The sequence below is a fragment of the Mustela erminea genome, chromosome 19 (genome assembly GCF_009829155.1).
Source record: "Mustela erminea isolate mMusErm1 chromosome 19, mMusErm1.Pri, whole genome shotgun sequence".
Classification (NCBI taxonomy): domain Eukaryota; kingdom Metazoa; phylum Chordata; class Mammalia; order Carnivora; family Mustelidae; genus Mustela; species Mustela erminea.
The window spans coordinates 1,192,331-1,214,489 of record NC_045632.1 but is presented as its reverse complement, the minus strand read 5'-3'; the positions used below and the strand labels follow the sequence as shown (position 1 = coordinate 1,214,489).

Sequence of the window (22,159 nt, the reverse complement as noted above, 5' to 3'; positions counted from 1 at the left end):
GCCGAAGGCAGCGGCTTAACCCACTGAGCCACCCAGGCGCCCTGACTTGTCTCGTGTTTTAAAAACTGAATGTTGTCTCAAATTCTTTCTGGAAAGGGCAAACTTTCTAACTTGTAATCATTCATGAGCTGATTGATACTTTTATAAAATACAATGATAATGTTAAGGCAATATGAAATTGCTCTAAGTTTCCAAACACTCTTATTTTCCACATTCATTTCATGATGGGACAGGTAACAATTTCATGAGCTGGCACTAGTCTCTAAACAGTTTTAATAGTACTTGTCTAGAGGCCTTCCTACATCTCAATTTAAAGGGTTTCTCATTTAGATGGATTCTCCCATCCAAGTACTAACCAGGCCCGACCCTGCTTAGCTTCCGAGATCAGACGAGATCGGGCGCATTCACGGTGGTATGGCTGTAGACTCATTTGGATGGATTCGATGATGTACTGTAAGATATTTATCGTATCTGTAAGCCTTCCCAAATTCCTTACATTCATAAAATTTCACAGCAGTATGAGTTCTCTAATGTGAACAGCAAAAACTGAACTAGGTTTTGGTTCTTCCTACATTCCTTGAAGTGTTTCTAATGAGTACAAACTCCCCAATGTTTACCAGACTTTTGTGCCATGAATAAAGATCTTCACACATTCCTTACATTTAAATGATTTCACATTAGTACAAACTGACATTCAGTAAGACTGTATAAAATTCTAAGACCTTTTCATATTCCTTATATTCAAAGTATTTCTCACTAGTATGAATTTTTGATATCAAGTTGTCCACACAGATGTAAGGCTTTTTGCACATTCCATACATTCATAAGTGTTCTCAAGATTAAGATTCCTCATGTTGTTTATACACATAAAATTTTTTCTTTCACCTCTTCAATCATAAAATTTCACCAGTATTTATGGTCTCATTTGAATAAGCTGTCCATATAAAGGCTTCCCCACATCCTTTATATTCATAAGGCTTATCATTACTAGGAGTTCTCTCATGTTGAACAAGGTTTGAGCCATGAATAAAGTTCTTCCCAAATTCCATACACTGATAAGGGTTCTCCCCAGTATGAAAACTCTGATGAACACTAAGTTGATAGCCACTACCAAAGGCCTTCCCACATTCTTTACATTCATAGGATTTCTCACCAGTATGGATTCGCTCATGTTTAACAAGGCTTGAACCCCAACTAAAGGCCTTCCCACACTCCTTACATTCAAAAGGTTTCTCACCGGTATGGATTTTCTGATGCTGAGTGAGGTGATAGCCACGACTGAAGGCCTTCCCACATTCTTTACATTCATAGGGTTTCTCACCAGTATGGATTCTCTCATGTTGAACAAGACTTGAGCCACAATTAAAGGTCTTCCCACATTCTTTACATTCATAGGGCTTCTCGCCAGTATGAAATACCTGATGTCGAGTAAGTTGATAGCCACTACCAAAGGCCTTCCCACATTCTTTACATTCATAGGATTTCTCACCAGTATGGATTCGCTCATGTTTAACAAGGCTTGAACCCCAACTAAAGGCCTTCCCACATTCCTTACATTCAAAAGGTTTCTCACCGGTATGGATTTTCTGATGCTGAGTGAGGTGATAGCCACGACTGAAGGCCTTCCCACATTCTTTACATTCATAGGGTTTCTCACCAGTATGGATTCTCTCATGCTGAACAAGACTTGAGCCACAATTAAAGGTCTTCCCACATTCTTTACATTCATAGGGTTTCTTGCCAGTATGAAATATCTGATGTCGAGTAAGCTGATAGCCCCAACAAAAAGCCTTTCCACATACTTTACATTCATAAGGCTTCTTTCCAGTATGGATTTTTTGATGTTGAGTAAGTTGATAGCCACGACTGAAGGCCTTCCCACATTCTTTACATTTATAAGGTTTCTCACCTGTATGAATTATCTCATGTTTAGCAAGGCTTGAGCCCCAAAAAAAGGCCTTCCCACATTCCTTACATTCATAAGATTTAACACCAATATGGATTTTCTGATGTTGAGTGAGGTGATAGCCACGACTGAAGGCCTTCCCACATTCTTTACATTCATAGGGTTTCTCACCAGTATGGATTCTTTCATGTTTAACAAGACTAGATCCCCAACTAAAAGTCTTCCCACATTTCTTACATCTGTAGGGTTTCTCACCAGTATGAAATCTCTGATGCACAGTGAGTTGATACGCACTAAAAAAGTCCTTCCCACATTCTTTACATTCAAAGTGTTTTTCAGCTGTATGAGTTCGCTCATGTTGAACAAGTTTTGAGCCATGACTACAAGCCTTCCCACATTCTTTACAAACATAGCGTTTCTCTCTATTATGAATTCTTTGATGTGCACTAAAAGATTTACTTTTTCTATTAGTGTGCATTTTCCCATAGCTAATTATCATTTGACTAAAGTATCCCTCTTGATGTCCCTGTGGTAAAATGGATGCCTCAAGGCCAAGAGTTTTACTTCTTTCCTTCATCTCCCATTGGAAAAAATTTATTTCAAAAATGTCTTTTTCTGAAATTGTATTTTTGGTCTCATATGTTGACTCCAAATCTGAAAGAAAACAAGAAAACCATATATTTTATCTCCTTTAACAGAAAAATTTACTAGAAAACAAACAAACAAACAAAAATACTCAACAGAGAAATACAAGACAAACTGGAAATAATACCCATAGTGAATCAGGAAATTAAGTTCACTGCTAAGCATCATATCTCTTCCCTATTGAACAACAATCTCAGCTTTGACTTTTCAGCTTTTATGATCTTAATGTTCTGATTGAACAGCCTTCTGGAGCATTCCACAAAGATCACTTAAACAAGTTCCTTATCTTCCCATGTGGCTGACCCCTTAAACCCAATGGGTCCTTCCATCAATCAAGCCCCTATGTGCCCAAGTGTGGTTCAGCTGAACTTTTAATGACTGTGTAGGCTGGCATGATGAACTGGAACCTAGAAAATCTCCAAACTCAAAAGCAAAATCAAGCACACCTGAAACTAATATTGTAGGTCAACTATACTTAAAAAACAAAAAGGGCAAAACAAAACATTAAGCTACATAATACTTTTTCACAGGAATTTTTCTGAGTGATTGGTGTTGGGCTAGAAAGCAGACAAGATTCTGCAAGCCAAGCAGTTACAAAGTTCCAAGACTCTACTGAAGATGAAACATGTGAAACAAAACCAATTAAAATTATAATACAACCTCCACTTAGCTCAAATCCTGCTATAATCAAAGAGATAAGTGCATGGTCATGTGGGAAGTTTATAGCAAAGAATGATTTTTACATCTAATTTGAAACTTGATATAAACTGAAACTAATAAAAACTATGACTCAGCCTCATCTCAGCTCCATGCTTGGTGGTATCAGTGTTATCACTCCCTCACCCTGAAAAACTGAGAAAGAAGCATATACTTTCATGGGCAGGGAACCATCCATTCGTTATTGTTCTTCAAAATGTCTGGCACAGAATAAAAAATTATGAGGTAGCTAAGGAAGACTGAATGTGTAACATATAACTGCCCCGCCAAAACCCACAAAAGAGACAAAGAACAGATGTATTAGAAATACATCAGTAGGCAAGGTCATTCAATTTTATTTTATAGATTCAGGAAGAAAAGATGGACAGTGAGCAGATGGGAAGTTTCAGCAAAGAAAAAGAAACTTTAAAACTGTAAAATGGAAATTCTACAACTAAAAAGTCCAAAGAGAAAAAAGAAGGGGGAAAGAAAGAAGAGTATCAGATCTGTGCAACAAAATCAAACAATCCGACTTCAGGCAACAGCATTCTAGAAAGAGGACAAAACCAAGTAAGTACTCGAAAAGATTATTAAAATGTTCTCAAAAATGTATGAAATATATGATAATCAACCTACTTTTAGCAAACTGCAAGCAGGAAAAATACAAAGAAAAGTAACAACTGAGAACATAATGACAGAGCTGAAAACTGAAGATGAAGGAAAAAGAGTAAAAGGAGGCAGGGGAGGGAGAACATTAGAGTCAGAGGAACAACCAAACATTACGGCAGAATTCACATCCTTAGCAGAAGCTACCAATGGAATGATATCTTTAATGGATGAAGAAAGAAAGCTAGAAAACCTCGAGTTTTACATAAAGCGAAAGATTTCTTCAAAATGAAGGTGAGACATTTCCAGCCCTGGCCATGAAGAAAAACCTGGTATTAGACTTAAGTCTTACACCACAAACAACCAAAAGCTATAAAATAGGATACTAGATGCAGGGTTGAGAAACTTTAGAGATTATCAGGAGAACTTCATATTCACCCTTTATGCCTGCCTGCATCCTCCAAAACATCCTGGAAAATGCTCTCCAAATAGACAGCAGTGGTCTCACTGGGCAAAGGATACTGGTAGTATCTGAGTCCAAGGCTGCTAAGATGGCTGGAATTTATAGTTCAAGGTGAAGAGAATAAAGGAGCCTTGCAACAGAGTCCCAGAAATCTATGCAGGGATTACCCCATTGGGTCTGTAACCAAGTATTAATGGAGTACCAACACAGCCTCAGTAGAAACATTCATCTGAGGCCTCACAAAGCCTGTATTTTGAAAGACCCATCATCTGGAACAGTAGTTCTCAAACTTGCTGGTCTCAGAATCCCTTATATTCTTTTTTTTTTTTTTTTTTAAGATTTTACTTATTTATTTGACAGATAGAGATCATAAGTAGGCTGAGAGGTAGGCAGAGAGAGAGAAGAGGAAGCAGGCTCCCTGCTGAGCAGAGAGCCTGACGGGGCTTGATCCCAGGACACTGGGATCATGACCTGAGCCGAAGGCAGAGGCTTTAACCCACTGAGCCACCCAGGCGCCCCAGAATCCCTTATATTCTTAAAAATTACTGGTGAATTCTTGGCTTGTTCATGCATAAGCATATTTCCAATACAAAGCTTAGTTGTTGTTGTTTTTAAGATTTTATTTATTTATTTGTCAGAGAGTGAGCACAGGCAGACAGAGTGGCAGGCAGAGGCAGAGGGAGAAGCAGGCTCCCCGCCGAGCAAGGGGACCGATGAGGGACTCGATCCCAGGATGCCAGGACCACGACCCGAGCCGAAGGCAGCCGCCCAACCAACTGAACCACCCAGGCATCCCCAAATTTCAGTATTTTTATCTAATGGTGATTCTGTAACATTTTAATTGATTTACTAAAGGGCAAAGAAGTCCTGTGGATGTTTTGTGGGAAGTAATTTCAGTCATGGCCTGTTAGTCATAGCCAAACTGCAGTACCTATTGTTTTACTTAACAATGTCTCATTGCTTTGTATACATTATCATTGTGTATAAGGACTGTGTGTATATCCAAAAGGAAGCCAAGGTACTTAAACCGACCAAACTAATATTACAACTCCTTTGAGATGGTCAAATGTAAACTAAAAGGAGTGCCCTTTTGTGCAGTCTAGCACCAATAAATAGTTCAATAAACTTGAATTTAGTTCAACCAATCAGAACTGCCATGCGAGAACTTGTATCACAATTACTTGTAAGTAAGGCTTAACAATGCTAGTCAATGAATGTAGGTTTAACTTTTTTTTAAACGATTATTTATTTGTTTATTTATTTATTTATTTGACAGAGAGAGAGAGAGAGAGAAGTCACAAGTAGGCAGAAGCAGGCAGAGAGGCAGGCAGAGAGGGAGAAGCAGGTTCCCTGCTGAACAGAGAGCCCAATGAGGGACTCGATTCCAGGACCCCGGGATCATGACCTGAGCCGAAGGCAGAGGCTTAACCCACTGAGCCACTCAGGCACCCTTAACTTTTTATATTTACAAGCTTTTTTAAAGCTTTTATTTATTTATTGGTGTGAGAGAGAGAGAGCATAAGAAGGGGGAGTGGTAGGCAGAGGGAGAAGAAGGCTCCCTGTCAGCAGTCCCAATATGGGACTCCATCCCAGGATCCCGGGATTATGACCTGAGCTGAAGGCAGACACTTAACTGACTGAGCCACCCAAGCGTCCCTAACTTCTTTTTAGTTAAAAAACTGGGAGACCTGAGTGGCTCAGTCAGTTGAGCGGCTGCCTTCAGCTCAGATCATGATCCCAGGGTCCTGGGATCGAGTCCTGCATAGGGCTCCATGCTCAGTGGGGAGCCTGCTTCTCTGTCTTCCTCTGCCTGCTGCTCCCTCTGTTGTGCTCTCTCTCTGTCAAATAAATAAATAAATAAAATTAAAAGAAAAAAAAATGTTAAAAAATTATTGAGGACTCAAAAGGGATTTGTTTGTGTGAGTTATATTTTGATATTTACCATATTAGAAATTAAAACTGAGAAATTAAAAATATTTAATTCCCTTGAAATTAATAAATCATTGCCTATTAACAGAAATAACAAATGTGTGAAAATTATATTTTCCAAAACACATTTCCAAAATCATTTCCAAAAATGATCTTGTTTTCCAAAACAACAAAAAATATTATTTTAATTTTTTGTGAATCTCTGAGATATATGGCTTAATAGAAGACAACTGGATTCTCAAATCTGCTTCTGTATTCACTCTGTGGCAATATGCTATTTTGACTGAAGCATATGAAAAAAATCTAGCCTCCCACATATATGTAACTGTTATTTTTTGATATTATAAATATGGTACTCTCTGATACTATAATAAAACTTGAGAAGGGACAGTCTCTTAAAGGTTAGTTGCAATGTGAAATATGCAACTAAAACTATGAACTTTTCATACTAAATTACCTTAAAATCCACTGCACTTTGGATGATCTTTTATCCAGACATAATTCTGTAATATCATGCACTGGTCATTTGAAAAATAGTGGTTCACTGAGTTATGCAGATCTTTGAAATGCTGACATATTTCATTACATAATACATTAAAATCACTAGGTTAATGTCACCATCTATCTCATCAGAAAATGTTTACGTGTTGAGAAATTGTAAAGCTCAAAATGGAAGCTGTTTCACACAATTCTAATTTTTACTTGAAAGTTTGAATTCATCATTGGCAGCAAATACTGTTATTTATCTTTAAAGTGACAGGCACGCTTTTAAGAAAATTTTTCCAACTACCTAAGTCTGAATAATAATAGTTTGTCTGTCAGGCATTCTTTTAAGAACAAAGTGGTGTCCTGTGGAAAGAACAGCTAGTCTGACTCACAATCCAAACAACCACACAACTGGTTTTTCTCAAGGCAACCACATCACACTTTGGTATAAAACAGAAGAGCTTAGGGGCGCCTGGGTGGCTCAGTGGGTTAAAGCCTCTGTCTTCAGCTCAGGTCATGATCCCAGGGTCCTGGCATCGAGCCCCGCATCGGGAATCTCTGCTCAGCAGGGAGCCTGCTTCCTCCTCTCTCTCTGCCTGCCTCTCTGCCTACTTGTGATCTCTGCCTGTCAAATAAATAAATAAATAATCTTTAAAAAAAAAAAAAAGGGCAGAAGAACTTAATGAATACTTCCCATTTCACCACAATGAATTTTTTTAATGTATTTTTTTTAAGATTTTATTTATTTATTTATTTGAGTGAGCGAAAGAGAGAAAGAGCACACGCAGGGGAGGAGGAGAGGGAGAAACAGACTCCCCGCTGAGCATGGAGCCTGATGCCGGGCTCAATCCTGGGAGTCCAGGATCATGACCTGATCATGACCTGAGCCAAGGGAGATGCTTAACGGACTGAGCCACCCAGGTGCCCCACACAATGAATATTTTAAAATGCATACTCAAGGATTAAGACTTAATAAAATAAAGCCCAGAGCAGGATACTCAAAGTCAACCAATACTGATACCCTCTGTGGGGAGGGTATCAGTATGAAAGAACTGTCCCAAATGCATGCCTGTTAAAGACAAGTGTCTGCATATAAGAGACCTGGCGTGGGTTGTCACAGCCCAAGTAGGGTGAGAAGGGCAATCACATGGTCAAAGTGATGGTACTGGTAATGAAAGATTAGCTACATTCAGCGAGTTTGAGAAAATAATATATTAAGGAAATGGAAGCCAAATTCTTCCCTGTCAGAGAAGGGAGTTAGAAATATGGAGAGTAAGTTGGTGGGAATGCAAACCGGTACAACCACTCTGGAAAACAGTATGGAGGTTCCTCAAAAAGTTAAAAATAGAACTATCCTCTGACCCAGCAACTGCACTACTAGGTATTTATCTAAAGGATATAAACACAGTGATTTGAAGGGGCACATGCACCCCAATGTTTAAAGCAGCAATGTCCACAATAGCCAATATATGGGAAGAACCCAGATGTCCCCTGACAGATGAAAGGATAAAGATGTGGTATATATATATACATACATACATACATACATACATACAGTGGAATATTACTCAGCCTACAAAAAGAATGAAATCGTGCCATTTGCAACAACATAGACAGAACTAGAGGATATTATGCTAAGTGAAATATTCAGAGAAAGACAAATACCATAGATTTCACTCATATATGGCACTTAAGAAACAAAACAGATAAATATACGGGTAGGGAAGGAAAAATAAAGTAAGATAACAGAGAGGGAAGCCAACCATAAAAGACAATTATAGGAAACAAACTGAGAGTTGCTGAGGGGGAGGTGGGTGTCGTCTCGTGGTTTTCAATACAGATGTACACATGTATGTATGTATGTATGTATGTATGTATGTATACAAATACATTCCCCAGCTCTAACCACCCAGAGACCTGGAGCAGCCATCTTCCAGCAGCAATGAGCAACCCCAGTATGCAAATTTTGCCTTCTAACTACTATTCTCAACTAAAAGGGACCAGGGCACCTTGAAGAAATGGTTGACTTTATGACTGGAGCAGGAAAAGTACAAGATGAGCCTGATAAAACATGCTGTTGTGTCAGAAAATAAGGAGATGCTCAATGAGTGACAGAGATGTGCCTGAAGACACAGAAGCCTCATGAGCGGGTTCCCACAGATCAAACCTGGGATAAGCTCAAATATTTTGAACTTCAAAATAAATAAGAAGAGATTACAACCCACCAACGAAGATCCAACAAATGAACAAACTGAAAAATCGGTGGAGAGGGATATATTTAATAGTTTCCGAGATTCTCCTCACAAGAGACTCATTAAAAGAAAAATGATTAATTTTACAAGGAGAAAGCCAGCAGACACTAACCTAATCAAGTGCTCAAAGTGTCAGCAGTAACGACAAATGGGTGCTTTACCTGACAGAATGCAAGAACACAGCATCAGTTCTGTGATACTGCTGCCAAAGAGGCATAAATCTAAGTCTAATCATGAAGAAAAGTGCACACCAACCCAAACAAGGGACGCGCTACAAAATAACTGGCCTGTAATCTTCAAAAACAGCTGGGAATGCAAATCAAGGAAAGATGGATGAACTCTTCCAGACTGAAAGGCCACAGAACTCAAATTCCTAAAATAGTAAGTGAAAAACTGTATTGTCGGGCCTTCACCTATCTCATCAACCTAATTTCTTTACACTCTTTTACTAACTGTGTCCTGGCCTTCTTACCATTCCAGCAGTTTCTTGGCAATCACAGAGCCTTTGTGTTTACTGTTCACGGTGACTGATACACTCCTCCCCCAGATACTCATAGAATTTGATCCCGCTCTTCATGCTTCTATTCAAGAAAGCTTTCCCTGACCACCTTACCTAAATGAGCCCTGTCGATTTCTAGCGTTTTCTATTCTCATGCTCTTTATCTTCCTTGACCAACATGTTTCATTATATGACATTATTTATCTATTTATTTATTTACTTACTTTCAGTTTCTTCCTGACTACATAAAACTGCATTTGAGAATGGGCAAGTTATCGATGTCGTTCATGACTGTATTGATAGTGCCCAGTACAATGCCTGGCTAGGAACAAGTAGTCAAAATATTTGCAGAACTTATGAATGAATGCATTTACTCATTCAGACACATGCAGAAATGCAAAAGAGCTGGAAAGCCAATGAATCCGACACAGTAGAATGGCTGCACCAGAAACAAAAGAGAAGCCTTGCTTGGCGAAATGGGAGGGAAATATGAGAAGAAAAACAAAGAGAGTAAGAAATGAGATCAGATGGAAGTTCGTTTGGTAACCCAAAATGAGATCTCAATTTCCTCCCTCCACAGGGAGGGAGTTTTCTAAGCACCATCCCAACTGTTTCTCCTCCTCCTGAGTGACCTGTGAGGTTGGTTCCCGGCAATGATGGTTCCCTCCTGCCTTTGCCTTCCTGGGTTCCAGCTTCTTGGCCCTCCCCTCACAACTTTCCAGGACTCCTGTCCTTGCTCCCATAAGGTCACACCTGACTGAGAAATGGAGTGTCTCCTTGCAAGAAAAGAACTACTAAATGGTAAAGACCTTTTTTTTAAAAATGATGAGCTCAAAACATTTGGCCAAATATGCAATAAAAAGTAAAAATAATATTGATAAAGACTTCACAGAAATGAAGTATGATGGGAATGAAAAACATGAGATCACATCAGTAGGAGAATGATCTTGTTTTAGATTCATTCAGACTCCTCTTTGGAGCAAACAGAGAATAGTGGTTGAGAACACAGACTTATGAGCCAGACCTCCTTAGAGGCTCAATTGCTACTACTTCTCCCACTAGCTGTGTGACCGTGGGAAGTCACTTACCCTGAGCCTCTGTATTCTCATCTAAAAAGGAGTTTGATAAAAACATTACCTGCCTAATGGGGATGTTGTGAAAGTTAAGTAAGCCGAAGTATTTGCTCTGCTTACAACACAGCCTGGTTTATAGTAAGCACAGTGTTAAATATTAATATTCTTATTATTACTGTTGTTATTTTGGTAACAGGAAAAGAAGGTTCATGAGACATTTTTAGGATTTAATTCAATGTCAAATTTAACTTCACAAAACGCAAAGTTCACAAACTGCAACTTTCTTTTTTTTTTTTTTTTAAGATTTTATTTATTTATTTGACAGATGGAGATCACAAGTAGGCAGAGAAACAGGCAGAGAGAGAGGAGGAAGCAGGCTCCCCACCGAGCAGAAAGCCCGATGCGGGGCTTGATCCCAGGACCCCAGGACCACGACCCGAACCGAAGGCAGAGGCCTTAACCCACTGAGCCACCCAGGCGCCCCACAAACTGCAACTTTTAACCTCAAATATGCCGAAAGCAAATGAATATGTTCACTTAGCATAAAATGACTTCTGTTTATCCAACCCTCCTCTATATAAAATGAAGAGGCTCTTTCGAAGTCACAGTATATCAGGACCCTGTTTCTAGCTGTACTCCCTGCATGTGAGTCAAAAATTTACAAAGCGCAGTGCTTCTTTAAACTGTAAAAAAATCACCTGGGGATCTTGTATAAATGCAGCCTCTGTTCTGAAGGACTAGGGAGGACCTCACAAGCCCCAGAAGAAGCTGATGTTAGGTATGAAAAACTTGACAATAAAAAAAAAGCTAAAACCCCACATAAACCAAATGAAATCACTGAGTAAACAATCCACATCCCTCCCCCAAACCAACAAAACTGCCTCTCCCCTGGGCCTAGCCTATCTCCTTCACTGCCTTCTTGGCATCCTCTCCTACACTAACTCTGCTCTGGCCTCCCTATAGTTCCTCAAACTAAACCACCACACCTTGAGTAGCAAGGACACAGATCATCTCTAGATATGCTAAAGTTCAACACAATATGAAACCTGGTTTCTCTGACAATGGTTATGAATTAAATGTCCCATAATGCAAATCCAGCTCCTTAGTAATTAAAGAGAGGCAATTGCAGAAAAAGCCAGAGGAAGGTGTGAAGGTATGGGAAGAGGAAGGAGCCCAATGAACCCATTAAAAATCCAACAAATATCAAAACATCCCTTTGACCACGGGGAGAAGAAATTCAACTGGTTTCTTCAAAGACAGCCCTGTAATTCCCATAGCAAAAGCCGATGGTGCAGAGAAAGACTGTGAAGTATTTCAGGCAGATGACCTTACCCAATGACACCAAGTTACTATAGTTCTCCAACATCACATCCACGTACAAGTCCCTCTGAGCAGGGTCCAGGCACTCCCACTCCTCCTGAGAGAAGTCGATGGCCACATCCCTGAAAGTCACCAAGCCCTAAAACCAAAAACCCATACATTACTTGTGAAATTACAGAAATTTAAGGATTTAAGAAAATATTTCCAAGGGGGGGAATAAAAGGATCATGAAGGATAAACTGCAAGAAGAGGAAAATGTAACAGTCAAGTAAGCTAGAAGCCTGTAGTACATACTGTAAAGAAATTTGTATGACTAAGGCAGTGTCTTCATGTTCTAGAAGAATCCTGTTACAGCAAAAAAAAAAAAAAAAAAAAAAAACTTCTTGGATATTATGAAATAACTAGACCTGTCTGATAATCTATAAAATCATCCCAGTTTCTCTTCTATTAAATAAAAATAGTGGGGCACCTGGGTGGCTCAGTAGGTTAAGCCTCTGCCTTTGGCTCAGGTCATGTTCTCAGGGTCCTGGGATGGAGCCCCACATTGGGCTCTCTGCTCAGCAGGGAGCCTGCTTCCCCCTCTCTCTCTGCCTGCCTCTCTGCCTACTTGTGATCTCTCTGTCAAATAATTAAATAAAAAATCTGAAAAAAAAAAATAGTGGGGTGGGGAGAAGCCCCAGATACAGGACTATGTATACATACACACAAACTATTATGTGCCTGCCTCATAAATTCTTTATTAACGTGAACTGCTACACCAACTTTTCCCTTTAAGGAATATAAAAAACAAACCTTTTTTCCCAAATGCCCTATAAAATCTCTATTTTAGAAAAATGATTTCCATTAAATTAAGGATTATCATTAAGCCTCAAGTAAATCACTCTGTTAGAGTACATTATAAGTCTTTTCTCTTATAATGGTAAATACGTAAGATGTTTTATTAGCTGCAACTCAGTTCATCATATAGATAGATTAAGATCTCTACTATATTTATACATTTAGGTTGAACAAAAATTCTATTTTCTTCATTCTAGGAATCTATTATCATCCAGTATTTAGAAATCCCGATCACCTTCTTACTTGTTACCATCAACCACCCCTCATCTAACAATTTCCTCATTCCTGAGTTGGAGGGCACTGAAAGGGCACAACATATATGACACAGAGGTCACCCAAGATCTGCGCATCCTGGTCAATAACCAAATGAACTTTTACACTGGTATTCAACAATTACAGCACCACTTTCCCTAGGAAGACCCACTCACCGTCCCTCTCATCCTAAAAGCCTTGCAAAGCCTCAAAGAAACTGAGGCTAAGGCCAAGAAAACCCAAATTCCATCTTCTCTCTCTGGGAAACTCAGGTCCGTGAAGAAGTTCCAAGTTTGCCTGTGTGGTCAAATGAGACCCTCATCACTGAATCATCACCCCACAGACCTGACACAGGAATAAAAAAATTCTGGTAAGGGAACTGGTGCAGCCCTAGTGGAACAAAGGTGATAACAACGGTCGCTGCCCAAGACAGCCTACTGTCCTAAGTACGTTCTAAGTAAACCCCAAAACTCTCCAGAGAAGGCACAAGCAACCGAAAACGTTCTCTTGGGTGACCATCCAGCTGTCTAAGGACATAGTATCCTGACTGGCTTCTTTCCTAGATGCCTGCCAATCAGGACCTTAGAAGAAGGAGTAACTGTTGTTTTGAAAATGTCTACAGTCTTTCATTCTCTCTTTTCTCCTTCCCTTATAGAAATCCTGTTTGTGCCTTGGTAGATGAAATCAATCTACTCTTGGTTTTCCTTGTATACAAGTAAAAATGTGCTAATTGTTAACTATATTTCTTTGAGTTATTCTTTGACAGGAGCTCAAGCATTTCCTTCAAAAGACTCCTATCCCTCCACTGCTTTTAACAGAAGACTGAGCACACAGTTGTTGGATGTGTTCAATGACATGATGATACTGATTGGAAGGCACACAGGGAGGACACTGGGTTATGTGGCACAATCTTTTACTGGGACAGGAACTGAGACTGGGTTCAGGACTGGGGTTCTATTATGTAGAAGGCTTTAGGACAATTAAGGAAAAGGTTCATATGACCTAAAAGTCACAATATTTCAAGGACAGAGAAATACCAACTTACATCAGTCATGGTTCTAGAACTGCAAGAACTAATTAATAATCCATGGGGTTCCTCTATTGGTGAAGCACAGAATCCAGAAAAGCCAGAGCTGGGGAAGGAAAAAAAAGCTTTAGACCAGGTGTGCTTAAGTGATCCCATCCGGACTGAAGGAATATAAGCTTTTATCTCTTCCATTCCTGCTTCTGCTTCACACCTCCCACAACCATCTGTGGAATCTAAACTCTCACCTAAAACCTGAACGTCCTTCAGTAGGAAGGTTTCTGGCAGTGCCTCATTCTGGGGATGCTAATATGGGCCAGAGGTTGGTCTACTGAGTGCTGCCCAGACTGGATCCTCCTCCTGTTACTCTCACCTCTCAGAGCTGCGAAAGAGGCACATGGTCCAAGCCGCAACATCCTTCATGGGCTTGGGGCTGAAGAAAGTTGGTCAAGACACAGGAGTAGATGGGACATACAATTGCCTGAGCCCCAAAAGCTGACCTCTTAATGCATTCAGAACATCCATGCAATGGAATGCTATAAAACTATGCTAAGTTGGGAGAAATCATCAAGATATGTTGCCAATACAGGGGCGCCTGGGTGGCTCAGTGGGTTAAGCCGCTGCCTTCGGCTCAGGTCATGATCTCAGAGTCCTGGGATCGAGTCCCACATCGGGCTCTCTGCTCAGCAGGGAGCCTGCTTCCTCCTCTCTCTCTGCCTGCCTCTCTGCCTGCTTGTGATCTCTGTCTGTCAAATAAATAAATAAAATCTTTAAAAAAAAAAAAAAAAAAAAAAAAAAAGATATGTTGCCAATACAAAATATAGCTTACAGGATGTATAGTATGATTCTATTTATAAATTATGCATGTATATCGATAGAGAAAAGACTGACAATCAGATGTCAATAGATGAATAAAGTGTTTAGGAAGTTATATACCCATATACAATAAAGTTTTTATTGTGGTCCTAATGTCCTTTTTTTTTTTTTTTTTTGAAGATTTTATTTATTTATTTGTCAGAGAGAATGAGCACAGGCAGAGGCAGAGGGAGAAGCAGGCTCCCTGCTGAGCAAGGAGCCCGATGTGGGACTCGATCCCAGGACGCTGGGATCCTGACCTGAGCCGAAGGCAGCTGCTCAACCAACTGAGCCACCCAGGCGTCCCCCTAATGTCCTTTTTAAGTATTCTGCAGAGTTGCTGTAACCACAGCCATGCATTATATTAACTACATAATTTCTATATACACTCACGTCCTGCCTAGAAAAAAATGGCTACAATTCCCCAAGAAAAGTCATGAATACTTTGATGAGATCGCAAACCTGTTTCTTTTCACGTCTTCTGACACACGGGTTTAATTTGTAGCTGACCTATCTTTTCAGACATGATACTCTCCCAGTAAGTGCTAAATCACCTGATTCCGTTAGTCTGACTTAGCAGTGAACATTAGTAGGATAAAACCTTTAAGTATGGGGCACCTGGGTGGCTCAGTGGGTTAAGCCTCTGCCTTCGGCTCAGGTCATGATCTCAGGGTCCTGGGATTGAGTACCGCATCAGGCTCTCTGCTCAGCAGGGAGCCTGCTACCCCCTCTCTCTCTGCCTGCCTCTCTGCCTACTTGTGATCTTTCTGTCAAATAAATAAATAAAATCTTAAAAAAAAAAAAAAAAACCTTTAAGTATAAAACTTGGGATGAATTCCGTTTGCCTCCACAAAACTGGTCATGACCCAACAGTATTGCCTATAATTACCTTCCTGTGAGTTCCTAAGACAGGTTGCCTGCATTGTTTATTGGCATTTGTTGCTGTCAGCTTTAGTTATTCCCATGTATATTTAGTATTCCTTGTCTTAAGGGTAACAACAATGTCTTTCAGTTATTGTATTACCTCCCAAGTACAATCTCAGGCTCTTAAAATTGGTGCAAATTTTTATCCAAAATTCCCTTATGGAAATGTATCCTTAAATAGCTAGAGAAGTACAGATGTATACACACGAATATTCACCCAGGGTCACCGGGGTGGCAAAGTCAGTTAATTGGCCAACTCTTGGTTTCAGTTCAGGTCGTGATCTCATGGTCATGGGGTTGAACCCCACCTCAGACTCCACACTCAGCAGAGTCTGCTTCAGATTCTCTCTCCCACTCCCTCTGGCCCTCCTACTTATGTGCTCGCTCACTCTCTCTCTAAAATAAGTAAATCTAAAAAAAGGAATATTCAACCAAAAATCATTTATGATAATCAAGAATCAGAAACTACCTAACAGTAAGCAAATGGGTTTGCTTGACTGTGGCCTGCTATGTCATTAACTGATTAACTGATGAAGAAAACACACATAATCAACTCCATAGGAAGACAGGCAGGTTTGTAAAGTATACACAATATGGGAAGTGTATCTGAAATTAAGATAAAAAACTCTGGTGCTGGACTTTCGGGATATGGGCTTGACAATGACCAATTTCTCAACACTTCTATTTCCTTGTCAATAAAAGAACGATAGGAACATTGTCTGCCACAGATGACTGCAATGAAGATTATGTAAGAAAATCCACATAAAAAACTGGTGTACAATTGCAGTGCCTGGCTGGCTCCTTCAGAGGAGCACATGGCTCTTGATCTCAGGGTTATGAGTTCGAGCCCCACAATGGGTACAGAGATTACTCAAAACAACAACAACAACAACAGGTGTACAATAATTACTTAATATAAGTTTTTGCCATTATTAAAGACGGAGAAGATTACTGTCCTTTATTCTATTATAATAAGGACAGTTAATGCACCTTTCCATTTTTTCATAATAAAATCTGCTCTTCTCAGGCCTATGTTCTTTTTTTTTTTTTTTTTTTTTTTTAAGATTTTTATTTATTTATTTGACAGAGAGAAATCACAAGTAGATGGAGAGGCAGGCAGAGAGAGAGAGAGGGAAGCAGGCTCTCTGCCAAGCAGAGAGCCCGATGCGGGACCCGATCCCAGGACCCTGAGATCATGACCTGAGCCGAAGGCAGCGGCTTAAACCACTGAGCCACCCAGGCGCCCCTCAGGCCTATGTTCTTACAAAATTAACTAAAGCTTCACAGCCCAGCCTTGAGCCTCCAATTCTTCCTTAATAACAACATAAGCGAAACAGGTTCTCAGAAAGATATATAGGAGATAGCTCCTCCTGCCAGAAGCTGCAGACAGAGGCAGGACTCAGCATCATAAAACTGGCTCAGAAAATACAACCCAGTTAGGTGCCAAGAAGAACATGAACCAGAGACTCAATCTTTTTCTGTGCAAATTGGTGGTTTATTTGAATTTGGTAACTATAACCTTCTTATTCTACCTTCTGGTATTATTATCCGTCATTGAAAATATTATTTATAAATTAGATTTTTTAAACATTTTTTTAAAGATTTTTATTTATTTATTTGATAGAGAGAGAAAGAGTAGTAGAGGGAGAGGGAGAAGCAGACTTCCTGCTGAGCAGAGAGCCCTGTGCAGGACTTGATCTCAGAATCCTGGGATCATGACCTGAGCTGAAGGCAGACCCTTAACTGACTGAGCCACCCAGGTGCCCCTATAAAATAGATTTTGATAAGACAGAACATATACATTAGAAATTATCACTATTTTTTACGGAAGTAACCTTTAAAATAATCTAATTATGAAAGTCTGTCTTTGTGGCCCTTCTAATTTTTAAAAAGATGTTTCTATATTTCTAAAAGTTGTGAATACTATAGGTTTTTAAAGATTTTATTTATTTATTTGAGAGAGAGCGAGCATGAGAATGATGAGGGTCAGAGGGAGAAGCAGACTCCCCGCCAAGTAGGGAGCCCGATGTGGGACTCGATCCTAGGACTCCAGGATCATGACCTGACAGGTTTATTTATTTATTTATTTATTTATTATTTTTTTTTTTTTGAAGATTTTATTTATTTATTTGACAGAGAGAGATCACAGTAGGAGAGAGGAAGGGAAGAGATCACAGAGAGAGAGGAAGGAAAGCAGGCCCCCTGCTGAGCAGAGAGCCCGATGTGGGACTCGATCCCAGGACCCTGAGATCATGACCTGAGCCGAAGGCAGCGGCTTAACCCACTGAGCCACCCAGGCGCCCACTAGACAGGTTTTAAAGTAAGAAATCACTGACATTTCCTTCTTCTTTCTACATATTTGAGATTAAAATAAAACCCACATCTGGGCTGGATTTCTTCTTCAAAATAAGAATTAAAGAATCTTCAACTCGACTCTACCACCCATTACTGTTATCTTATTCTGCAGAAACAAAACCAGACACATAATTTCACAGGGAAAAAAATTCTAAACAGAAACATACCAAAATATTAAGAACTGATTAACTTTAGAGGATGTAATTTTAACTTCCATCTCTATATGTTTCTTGGATTGCTGAACTTTTTGCAACAAACCTGTTTTAATTCCATAATCAGAAATATAAAGATAGTTCCAAGTATGAAAAATTGAGTAATAGGGAAGGGGCATATTTCAGTCATTAATAAAACTGGAAAAAAAAAAAAACCCACCAAAAAACCAAAACCAAAACCAAAAACAGACCCAACACTTCGAAAATCAGTGGGCCAGAAACAAAGTACACCTACCCGCTGTTGAACATCTCTAGCTATAGCTCACCATAACACTGAGACACTTTCACTGTAGAGACTCCCTCATAATGGGTGCCTGGGTGGCTCATTCAGTTAAGCATCTGCCTTTGGCTCAGGTCATGATCCCAGGATTCTGAGATAGAGTCCTGCATGGGGCTCCCTGCTCAGGGGGGAGTCTGCTTCATCCTCTGACCCTCCCCCCATTCATGCTCACCCCTCCACTCTCTCTTTCACAAACATAAATAAAATCTTTAAAAAAAAAAAAATTCCCCCATAATGAACATTAATTATGTAAGTTACCTTCAAAGTCTGAGGGAAGGAAATATATGCACCTAAGCAGAATGACATTTGGTAAGAAAAGACGCTCAACAGGTGTGGCTACACCTCTCTAATTCTTCACTGAAGAGTCAAATCAAAAAACATTTTAGAGACAATTCTTGAAAAATGTCTTTCAAAAGTCTCTCATACTGAATGGGATTCTTATATAACTCATAATATTCCTGGAGAATTTGTTCGTAACTACAACTATTACTTAATATTTTATTATTTACATTTTTCCTTCTTTATAAACTTATTTTTTATTAGGTGCACATTATTCCATTACAGGATATACTGCAATTTACTTGTTTCCTTATCACTGGATCCTAATTTTATAAGTTCCTTCCCATCTATTAAATCTTCATTCCAGATAAACGAAGCCAGACTTTTTCTATGTCATCTACACTTAACAATCTCATGAAATTACAGACATTTTGCTCACTTAAGAAAAATAAATTCACAAATATTTACAAAAATCCTGCCCAATTTCAAGGGGTTTGCAATCACCTTGCAGCTCATAAATGGAACAAGACCTCAGGTTAAGGTATCCTGTACTAGACCATTTGAGCATCTGGTCACTTTTTTAAACTTGCAAGCACCTATCACAATCATCTTCATATTTCTCTTCCAATTTCAGTTATGGAAAGTTGATGTGAAATGATCCAGAATCACCATGTAACAGCAAATCTTAACATTCACTAAGCCTGTATCATGGCGCAGGCCCTGTTCTAAGGTGCTTTACATGCATTGACTCATTTTACATCTTTATAACCCCCATGAGACAGGCATTACTTTGTCTTAATTTTGTAGATGTGACACAGAGAGCCCCAGTCACCTAAGCTCACAGAGCTAGTAACATATAGAGCCAGAATTTGAATAAAGATGCTCTAAGTCCAGAGCCTTACTCTTACCCATAATACAGTACTGCCTCTACAACACTCACAAAGTGGGACCTGAAATAACCCAGGTCTCGCAATGTTACAGATTTCTACCAAAAGATTAAATGAACGTCTCTGTCTTTGTTGGTGCAAACAGCAAACCCCTATGCTCAAACCCCAATTACATCCCCACCCCCTAAAAGTCTTAAAATATTGTCATTTATTAACTCAAACAATCCTCCTACCTTGCCTTGATCTAAAAATCATGACTGTGGAGAAGACACAAAATAGTTTGCACACGATACCAAGTAAATACCAATCTCCTTAAGTAATCATAGTCTAAAATGAAACTCTAATGCTAATCTAGGAGGTGTACTTCTACACCATCAGCATGCTCAGAAAGGGGGAATGCACCCAAGGATTGGAATAATTTGCCGTTTGAACAGCTAGCTATTGATTGAGAATAAGGGCAAGAGAGGGTCACCAAGAAGAGAGATACATCAGCAAGGTGGGTCATTCACCAGAAGGAAAACCCAGGATAGACACTACCAGTGATACTGCAGGCTGAGGAAAGCAAATATTCTCATGATCTAAAAACAAAAGTAACTGTCTTTTAAAAAAGAGAGAGAAAGAAAGAAAGAAACACAAACTCACCTGAACCTTGATTTCAATATACGCAACAATTCTTTCTTCCTCCTCAGGGTCCTTCTTAGAAACCAGCAGCGGTAGGGGGAAAAAAGAATCATGACACACACACACACACACACACACGCACGCACGCGCGCACACACACACACACACACACACACACCAGAAACACCGGGAAACCAAAACGCCATCTATAGCCATCTCTGCCTTCATCCACACGAAACCAAATGGAATTGAAAAGAAGACTAGAATCTCTGGGGGCTGACAGCAATTATTGGGGAGAGAGGTCTAGTCGCAGTGGCTCTGAAACAGGGAGCTGGCTCCCAGGGAGCTCCTCGACGCGCCCCTTCCAGGAATCTTAGCTCTGGAACCCCCCCAGCACGTCCTCCTAGCGGCATGTCATGAGGACACTTCTGGATGTACAATGCTCATCCCAAGACTGGACCTACGCCTTCGCGCGTGAAACGTTCCCTCTAGGGCTCAGTGAAGGACTCCTGCTCTTGCGGTCACTTCACTTTGGCAGGCCCAAACAGAGTCTAGAAGAAACTTGGAGCGCACAGCCAAAGCAAAACCGCAAGGCCACGCAGCTCATCACCCCGTCACACAGTCCCAGTCGCACACACCATCACGGAGACACGCCCCGGCCCTGCCACGCCGTCTGTCCCACACCATCCTTCTCAGCCGCTCGCGCGCATACAGACTGGAGGCTCCAAACGCGACACGCCCTGTCCGCAAGCCGGTCCTCCTCACCTCGGGAGCCGCCCGGAGTCAACCCCTGCCCTCCCTGCGGGTTCCGAGCCGGCGCTGATTACTTCCTCCGACGCTAGCAACTCACCACGCCGAATGCAAGAACCTTCAGGACGCCGGAAACGGACCCACAGACTTATGGGAAATAAGAGCCGGGAAGTCCTCGGAGGCTGGGAACCTGGCCAGCCAAAGAGCTCTCCGCCGGCAAACCCGCCCCGCCCAGAAAAAGACCGTGCCCGGAGACTTCTGGGAAATGTAGTCCACCGTGGGCAAATACTCAGGAGTGGGGACCCTGGACCCTCAGAATGCTCCCAACATGCAACTCGGCTTCGCGTAGCAAAGGCGCTTTTTCCAAAGTCAATTTGGAGTTGTTCTAGTCTTTGCTGCAGGGCGTAGGTCCGGGCTCCGCGAGCCTTGCTGCTCAGTTGTCTTTTATGTTGTTGTCAACATCTTGGATGAATGGTTGTGGTCTTTGATGAATGGTTCTCAAGGAAGGCGGAGGAACGCATTCTGGACTCCCGAGAAGGTGGAGATGAGAAGGGACCAGGGACTTAGGCTTCAGTGAGCGGGAACGTCTCAAGTAAGGTCCATGGGAATAACCTTAAGGCACAAAGTTTAAGAAGGTATTCACTATTAGAGTTATGTAAGTACTGACTTATACAACCTTATACAAACCTGAATGTGAGTTCTTCCTTAAAATTTGTGCCTGACACCTCACTCACCTCATGGCCACTACTTAAAATTCTTGAAAAAGTTAGACCACGAGCTTATCTAGTTTGGGAGAGACTGGAGCAGGGTCTGGCAGTTGAGCAGTTGGGTGCGTCTTCCTCCAGGTGAGTTTATGGGTCCAATTTGGCGAATGGGACCTTAAGTGGAGTTGTTTATATTCATGCTTGTGTGAATCTTTGTTTCCTTAGATGTAAGGCGGGTTGTGTTACAGCCTATTACCACTGTTGAAAAGTAATAATACGTGGTCATATGATATTGTGATCATAT

General features: G+C 40.5%; 1 protein-coding gene across 1 annotated transcript; it reads right to left on the bottom strand.

Annotated features, from left to right (window-relative positions):
* Window positions 1-67: 67 nt before the first annotated feature.
* On the bottom strand, window positions 68-21,890 carry ZNF283 (zinc finger protein 283). The gene is made up of 6 exons (XM_032326059.1): window positions 21,886-21,890; window positions 21,167-21,409; window positions 20,423-20,473; window positions 14,010-14,097; window positions 11,888-12,014; window positions 68-2,560 (listed from the first exon to the last, which is right to left on the bottom strand). Exons 1-6 carry the CDS (start codon window positions 21,888-21,890, stop codon window positions 894-896), a joined length of 2,181 nt encoding a protein of 726 aa, XP_032181950.1. The 3' UTR covers window positions 68-893.
* Window positions 21,891-22,159: the final 269 nt, after the last annotated feature.

Excerpts from the sequence above, each read along its gene's own strand:
- ZNF283 (XM_032326059.1), bottom strand. Across the intron at positions 20,474-21,166 it reads GACTCCGGGCGGCTCCCGAG|GACCCTGAGGAGGAAGAAAG; the intron begins GTGAGGAGGACC and ends GTTTCTAAGAAG. Across the intron at positions 14,098-20,422 it reads ATATTGAAATCAAGGTTCAG|CTCTGGCTTTTCTGGATTCT; the intron begins GTGAGTTTGTGT and ends TTCCTTCCCCAG.